The sequence below is a fragment of the Anastrepha ludens genome, chromosome 2 (assembly GCF_028408465.1).
Source record: "Anastrepha ludens isolate Willacy chromosome 2, idAnaLude1.1, whole genome shotgun sequence".
NCBI lineage: Eukaryota > Metazoa > Arthropoda > Insecta > Diptera > Tephritidae > Anastrepha > Anastrepha ludens.
The window spans coordinates 35,382,206-35,390,996 of record NC_071498.1 but is presented as its reverse complement, the minus strand read 5'-3'; the positions used below and the strand labels follow the sequence as shown (position 1 = coordinate 35,390,996).

Sequence of the window (8,791 nt, the reverse complement as noted above, 5' to 3'; positions counted from 1 at the left end):
AGCAAGTTAAGGGCAAATTAATTATATTTACCGACAGCCAATCATGCACCAATATCATTGGGAGTCCAACACACCGTCAAATCGAAACAAACATTATGAGAAATATACTCATAAGCCATCCAAACAAAATTAAACTTATGTGAGCCCCAGGACATTCGGGGGTTACCGGCAATGAAACGCTGATGCCGCAGCAAAAATCGTCCTTAAGTACCATCAATGCTTCGTAAATGCTACCTTAAGAATTACATCCTTCTAAGTATTACAAAACAGTGGCGCATTATCTGTTAGACAACTGGAAAAACTACCACCATCACTAGATTGTCATAAATTCGTCTAGATCAAAAAAACACCACTTCCTTTCGATCTCCCATTAAAAGTTTCAAATATACGGCCACACAATTCTCCCCATGACGATTGTGAGGAAATCATAACCTTAGTTCACATTCTACAGTCTTAACGAAATCTAGACGTATCCAGATAAGAATTTTTTGGATCCTCTCACGCCCCTCATTTTCTTAAAGAGCTCTCCGCAAGTAATATCCTTGTTGTTGACAAATTTCTAAAAGCCAACGACTTGTAAGTCCGATCTAAATGTTTCGCTTATATTTACCGCTGCTTTGTTTATCTATAAGCATTAATTATTCAAATAATTATTTAACTCTAGATCTTATTTAAACTACATTTATTTTGTTTTGGACAGCCGTTGACCCATCTGCTAATACCGCTGCTTCCTTATATTTGTATTTACTTGTTATTGTGCAAATTTAATAATCATAATAATAACATTTCTCCGAACTACAAATCATTTGCACCTTCTGAGGCCGCCTAATTAAGAGGGCGGCGATTTGGATGAACCTCCTGTGAGACTAAATGGGCCCATACACCATGCCAGGATGCAGGCGCCATAAGCTTGTGGTGTGCTTTTACTAGCATGCTAATATCGTGTATTTCGAGTTCAGCATTTTGAAGAAGCGGTTTCAAGTGGTAAACGACGCGCTGCATGCATCGAAAATTCTGTTTTTACTCACTTCTCAGCGCACTTTGTGTAAAAGGATGAGTAATGTCTAGCATGCTGAATTTGATATAGATTTGCAATATATGGATGGAGCTTGATGGTCCAATGACGTAATGGCGCCAACATGCTGATATCGTGTATGGGTCACTTTATGCAACATGCAACGTTATTTACAGAAAATGACTACTTACCATAAATGTAACTGTTATTTGCAATAATGTGAAAAAAGTTATATGTATATATACATATAATTGGCGCGTCCACCTTTTTTGGGTGTTTGGCCGAGCTCCTTTTCTTGTTTGTGGTGTGCATTTTTATGCTATTCCATAAACGGAGGGACCTACAGTTTTAAGCCGACTCTGCACGGCAAATGGTTTTTTACGAGCAGATTTTTAATGGCAGAAATACACTCGGAGGTTTGGCATTGCGTGCCGAGGGGCGGCCGCTATTAATTAGAAAAAACTTTTCCTTCATTTTGGTGGTTCACGGAGATTCGAACCAACGTACTCCGAATTCCGAAAGTCAGCATTCTTCTTTCCAAAAATACATATATGTATTAATATTTAAAATTGCTAAAAAATTAAAGGAGCTAAAGCTTGTTTTGTAAGCGAAGTCATGCCAAATTGGTTTTTTATGAATAAGTTGAGATTTAAGGATGTTGCAGATTTTCGTGCACTTTTCGGTCAGATCTATGTCAAAAAAAGTAAATCTTTCCAGGGATACTTCGAGAAACATCTCCCTTAAACAAATACATTTTGAATTTTTTCTTTCACTTGATTATGTTGCATGCTGTGATGTATATCGCAAAACATTTTTTTAAGCGCCTCCGGAGATCTACTGTCACTTACTCAATTTACAATACCTTGAAAATACCAATGAAAATTTAGGGAATTATTGTTCAAATTTTGGATTTTTTGAAGTGAAAACTTCTTTAGAATCGTTGGGAGTGATTTGAGACTCGATGAAACGAAAAAGCGATACTAAAAAGACACACACATATAGATCTTATAGTATATAGCCTGCGAGAGAATGAGATAGAACACAGTAATATAGCGTTCCCTATTCTCCGTCTCCTCTTTGTGCGGTGCTTCGTAGCCTCCCCACTCTTGGCTACGAAGCGTTGTATGTTGATATACGTATATGTGTGTGGCTGCGTACTGCTGAGCCACGCTAGTATAGTGAGTATTGTAGTATGTATACTACACTGCCTATTACTTGCTTTGGTGTTTAGTTCAAGCGTCATACGTATGTATGTTTGTATGTATGCTAGTAAGTAAATATATGTGCGCGCCTGCGTATTACGGAGCCACTGTGAGCGAGAAGGCATTATATATACCTATACTAAATACATTACCTAATACTTGCTTAGACCAAGCCTCCTACGAATGTTTGTGTGTATGTTAGTGCGTCTGTGTAATATACGCGTTACGACGCTAATATCAACCGCGTGTGCTGTATTGCGTCCGTATTTTTATATTCGTAAATATTTTCATTTTTCAATATTTACCGCAATTATGCCGAAAAATAATGCAGAAAAGTGTCGTGAATATCGACAGAAAAAATAATAATAAAATGAAGAAAATAAAATATCAACTTTATAGCAATATTATAATGAACCTATAATTATCCCGCTCCTAATGCTGCCTTCGTCTCATTCTCTCTCAGTTTGTTTTACGGAAGGTTTCACTTCTATCGCGTCTAACCGTTAGACTGGTATTTTTTTTAGATGTTGACTGTATTGCCCCAACAATGTCGAAGACTTCTTTCAATAATATACCGGATTTTTCGTTTTCTTTGGTAAATTATTTGGCTAAAAATGTATAAAAGAAGTAACGAATATTCAAAATTATTTCAAACAAGTTCGTTGTCCAACGTGCATCCTCCATCGTGGACAATATCACCCGTTGCGCCACCAACATTTATTTAGTGCCTTGGCCTATGCCCCATTAGCCGATGACGCTTAGCCATTAAACGGGCCGCAGCTAAAGAGCGATAGCAACGACTCGAAGGATTTGCATTTTGTTTGGCTTCGTGTGCTGCGGCTGCTGCTTTCATGGCGGCATCTTTCGTCTTTGAGTAATCACCGCGTGCCGCACTCAGTTGACCCAACAATTGTTCCACACGACTCTTCGCAGCCTCAAACAATTGTGTCTTTTCGGCCTGTTCCTGTTGCGCTCCTAGTGCTGCCTGCTCTGCATTGCCCACATTAATTTGAGCCATATTTACCGCTTTTGTTAGGGTCTTCAATTGTTGAGCAGCATTTTGTGCGGCTTGCATAGCGGCATTCACATTCTGTTGGGCATTCTGCAATGAGCTACTTTGCTCTTGCACCACAGCCTCAGCTTCGCGCACTTCTTGCTGCAATTGTTGTACGATTTGTTGCTTGCCAGCAAGCGCTGCCTCAGCTGCCTTTGCGGCGGCAACCGCCTTTTCGGCTAGCTGTGCCTTTACTTGTTGTGAGGCTGCTTCACCAGCCGCCTGTTGGGCATCCGAGGCGGCTTTAGCTTCCTTTGCTGCTTTCTGCGCAATGTTGGTAGCCTTCTGCTTAGCGTTACCTGCGCTCATATTGCCGCCGCAGCTCCCACCGCTACTACTACCACTACCACCGCCTCCAGCCCCATCGCCCGCCTCGTTAGCCATCGAAAAGTCCGAATAAAGGCTTTGAATCATTCGCTTGGTATTTTTTCGGTTGGGCTATATCGGAAAAATGTAAATTTGAAACGTCTATTGTAGGTATGAAAGAAAAATATTTTCACAAGGAACCCACCCGGCGATTGTAGGCGTGGGTCGACGATAAGTCCAGCGACACAAATGCCAAGAGGAAGAAATATATTTTCATATGCATTTACTATGCAGTTGCATAAAGTCCTCGTAAAAAGATAACAAAATATGTATAGTTTGTATGTATGTGTAAACAATTCTAAATTGTTTTGCAGTCTTGTGAAAATTGACTGATGTCAGAAACTTTCATTTCTGTAAGTATCTGCACATACACATAAATATGTTATTCAAATATTTTCATTAGAGGCACAGTACGTAATTGCTGCTAAAGGCGAACTTATTGGTCAATGAAACAATCGGTCTTGTCTATTTGGGTCCATGAAATTACCACTTCATTTGTGGGCTAATACTAAGTTCCAGCAGACTAGCAACACTGCCTCGTTCGTCATATGTCAGAGATAAAGGTGGGTCTTCCTTTAGTTCCAGTCAAGAGTTGAATGCATGTTTGGCTTGTTTTTTCGAAAGTAACTTTTTAGTAGCGTCGTGAAAGTTAGTAACTCACAATATCATATCGGGTGTTTTTTAAAGGCCTCGATTCATTTGTATTTAATTTTTTGAATATGGTATATGGTCACCGCGACTACGAGTTATATGGCCTATTCGATCAATCCAATTTTTGATTATCTTTCCCAATCAATCTGGTCGTACGGTATCAGTGATGGAATAAATGGATTTTGCAATAAATGGATTTTTAAGCGCGCTTGCCATTTGAGCCGTCTTGTTGGAACCAAGTTTTGTCGATGTTAAGTGATTATTTTTTGGAAACAAAAATTTAGTCAGCATGGCTCGATAGCGCTCGCTGTCGGGGTCGCTGATTACTAATTTGATCTTAAAATTTTGAAAATCCACCCCACCCCTATTGGCCACCCCCTCACGTGAAATAGCGTATATTCTAGAACATAATCAAGATGCATGTTAATTTATGTTTTCAGGGTGGCTGATTACGAATTTGATCTTAAAATTTTGAAAATGTTGCTATGAATGGTTTTCACTACTCAAGGCATTACTGTAGCCAACCCAAAGACAAAAAAACTCTATCTAGAAACTTTTTTTTTCGACTTTTGGCCAGCTTTTTGGGAATCGGCCGCACTGTGCGCCAGTGCTCTATGAAGCGAGCAGATTTATTTTTTCCCAAGTAAACTTCCACAATTTGAAAGCGTCGTTCTCACGTTAAACGATTCGTGACCACTTGCCAAGTCTTACTGAACATAAATGTCAACACAGTTTGCCATTTCCTGCTGAAAAACTATAGTTATCGATATCTATAGTTCTCATGCAGCTAAAAAAGCACTAGATACAAATCGATATACGAGAATTTGCTGCCTGGCATTCAGAGCATCTTTAAAGATCGGATGAGACAGATAGTCATCCCGTATATTTGAGTTTGTGGAACTTTAAATTTGCATCACTAGGAAAAACTAATAAGATTTGTTGAAAAATTATTAGCAATCACGATCCCTCTCTGACTTAATGGAATGTAAGAAAGGGGGAAAAAATCAAAGGCTTTAAAATTTTCACAAAAACCATTAAGAGCTCGGTTAGCCAAGACTTAGACTCACCGAATGAGGGAATCTGTACCGAGACTGGTATCTCTGTCTTCACTACCGGCTCAAAGATGGAATAGGGAGTCGGATCAGGAGTTTTTTTTAAATAATCCAATTTATCTGTTTCCTTTAAATTGTTGATCGGCATTTGTGGATCAACATCAAGACGCACACCACAAATATGAGGAAAAGCTCGGTCAAACACCCAAAAAGGGTGTACGCGCCAATCATATATACATATATATACATATATATATAGAAGTCTTTGCTATGCTCTTAATGTAGATACAAATTTACCAAAGACAGCTTTAACAATATCATCGGCGTAAGCTATCACCTTACAACCCACCGATTTCAATGTTAACGGAAGTTTATTTACAACTGTGTTCCATAAAAACGGTGAGAGGACTCCACCTTGCGGTGTACCTCTACTCAGCAATCTCCTAAGTACCGATTCTCCTAGATTCGCTTCAATGATTCTGCTATTTAGCATTGAGTCAATGAAGCCAACCAAGCCCGGTTCTACCCCAAGATCAGTGAGTGCTGCAGTGATTGCCTCCCCTTCAACATTGTTAAAGGCTGTAATGAGAGAGCATGAAAGCATTTACTCCTTTTCTTATTAGCACGCACGCTCTAGGACTACCTTTGTTGTGAGCATAATTCAGCTAATATTTTTGAGTCCTTACTTTGCCCACAAGTCTATGTGATACCCATAGTTCTTGAATCAGGACAATATGATGTTCACCTTTTGATATGTGAATTATGAGGTTGGCGGACGCAACCTTTGAGTCGTGAAGATTAATTTGAAAAACCCGTAGCATAATGGTTACTGGACTTCATCTCCACCACCGTTTTATTAGCATCATCCGAGTCTGATGTTAGTAACTCTTTCTCATCCGTGAAAGTAGTATCAAGTACTATATCTAACAAGGAAGAGATACTGCCATCAGCAGATGCCTTTCGTAGCGCTGTCGTAGTATCAGGACCAGAGCCAGACCAGGACCAAATTAGACGTCCTGACCTTATTGTAGACCCTCAATGTTATGGACGAAAACCCATAGCTTACCACACCATCTGTTTCGTACGATCACCGTCCACCGTGGCAGACATGGTGATCTCATAAAAAGGAAGGGGAAACAGAATGGCCGACAAGGGCAGTACCCCATACCACGGCAAGGTTATGGTTATACCCCTCGGTGACCCGGTATCGATCTCCTTTAGGCACGGGTCGCACGACACCTTGGGTTAGGGGGATTTTTTAACAGGGTTTACTCCCTCCGCCCGATCTATCTTAGCCCATTGTACATCAGACAGGTCTTATGGCCTATTTGAAGAACAAGCCGCGCCTATTTCCAATACTCAATTGTGTGCAGCCGTCACCGCGTGGGGGTAATAGATCTGACTGCTACCGAAACTCAATTGCGGCATGACCCAAAAAGGAACATGTTGATCCCCATGAGTAACTAGTGACACAACGGCCCACAGCGCCACTAAAACGAAAGGAAAGTCAGGCAGTCTGTCCATATATCGGTGACGCAAACCATCTGCAATAGTAATAATAATAAAAGTCATAGTTATGTGGATTGCGGACATGCGGGGATAGCAGGTAATGAATTCTTTGATAAAACGACAAAATTAGCTATAACTACAGCTTTATTTATGACCCCGTATGCCAGTAAAAACGAGATATTGGCCAACATCAAAACTCTTCTAACGAACAATTGGCACGAAAGTTAGAAAAATATATCCACTCTTTATACGGAAATTAATCCAAAAGGAGAAATACTAAACTATTCCAGCTCGAGTAATCCAACTGAGATCACCAACTCGTTGAGACTTCGTATCGATTATTCTAAAATAATACACGAATATCAAAGCCTAGGTGTCTTTTTTTATCTAAACCAGCAACTGAGTATAGAGTATATTTTCGATAGCAGCTCATTGGACACACATCTCCAATACTTTCAATTCGCTATGCCCACTTATGTCGCCCTCCGCCGAAAATATTTATTTCTAAAATTAAAGAACTCTTCAATAAAAAAAATGGTTCCATTGATCATGAGTTTTTAGCTAAATAAGAGCACTAATACCTCCCCATACATGTTTATCTCACTCTCCAAGATGAAGTCGCACCTCAAGAGAACTTATTATTAGCTACATTTGGAAGGTCAAGGAAGCAGAACTCAAAGTGCTGATAGAGTTAACTTCAGAGGATTCCCAAGTTTGCTCCCTGTCGTTATTTGTACCAGAACTCCAAGCCATGTGGCCCCTTGCAAAATCGAAGCGGTGTTCTTTGCGAAACTTATTCAAAGGTTTTTTTTTGTAATTTTTTTGCTTGTGGCGCTTTTAGAATAGCCATTCGAACAGTGGATTTGCTGTCTGCAACATTTGCCACTTCTTTAATTTTTGCGAGGCACCTTGTTTCACGTAAAGGTCCATAACATTTGGACTTCGATCAAACTTTTTGGCAATTTGATGGTTTATTAGAATTAAGAAGTTTTCAAAAAACGACTCATTATTATGGCTTTAATGCGCGAATAATGTAGGCAAACTGAGTGCCTCTATTCAAGTAAAACAATAAATCAAGCGCAATATTACAACTGCTGAGGTTTTACTGGAACGAAATACCGTAAGATGGAATAATATTTTGATGCATGTTTTTTTTTCGAGCAAAGTACAGTCTTCACTTGAATTATCAGAATCCCGTGTGTTACTAGATAAAAACTCATCAAAATTATTGCCTCTAATCAAGTGAACCGGACTGTACACATTTTCAAGGCTAATCTATTAAAAGCCTATTAAATCTAAATCAAAATAAAATTACGAAACATTTTATCTATTTACATTTAAATTTGTAATTTGAAAATTGAAAATTTGTAGTGAGTTTAAATGCAAATGGCTTTTTATGAATAACTAATAAAAATAATGAAAAATGCGCAATTTTCTACTTTAACGTGACATTCTATTGTACAACATGTTGTTGTCGGCTTAGTGCCTCCACCTTTAATGAATGCGCCTTGCATACAGGGTTTGATTGAAAAGTAATGAGCCTTCCCGCGCGGAGCGTCTGCCAAGCGATCAACCGAATCGGCTGGTCGGGGAAAATGATCGTTGGACCTTCCCCTTCCACTAGAAACCGGTCCCAGTTCGCTGGCAACAGCGGTGCAGTCAACATCGCCCCGCGCGTGAAAGCTGTTTTAAAAGTGTGTTAGGACTTTGCAGTGGCGAAAATGCAGCAATCGTTGGAGTAACGTTACTCGATCAAATTTTGCGTAAAGCTAAACAGTTTGTACCTCCAGGAAGCACTGTAAACGCGGCTTTTTACAAAGAAGTGCTCCTTCGGCTGAAAAACCGCGTCGCCCGGGTTCGGCCCGACCTCGTCAACAATTGGACCCTTCATCACGACAATGCGCCGGCGCACACCGCCTTCCTCTGCACCTCTGCATTAGCC

General features: G+C 39.9%; 1 protein-coding gene across 1 annotated transcript; it reads right to left on the bottom strand.

Annotated features, from left to right (window-relative positions):
- Positions 1-2,810: 2,810 nt before the first annotated feature.
- Positions 2,811-3,948, bottom strand: LOC128868374 (glycine, alanine and asparagine-rich protein-like). Its single transcript, XM_054110395.1, has 2 exons — positions 3,783-3,948; positions 2,811-3,709 (listed from the first exon to the last, which is right to left on the bottom strand). Exons 1-2 carry the CDS (start codon positions 3,858-3,860, stop codon positions 2,939-2,941), a joined length of 849 nt encoding a protein of 282 aa, XP_053966370.1. The 5' UTR covers positions 3,861-3,948; the 3' UTR covers positions 2,811-2,938.
- Between the last annotated feature and the right edge of the window lie 4,843 nt (positions 3,949-8,791).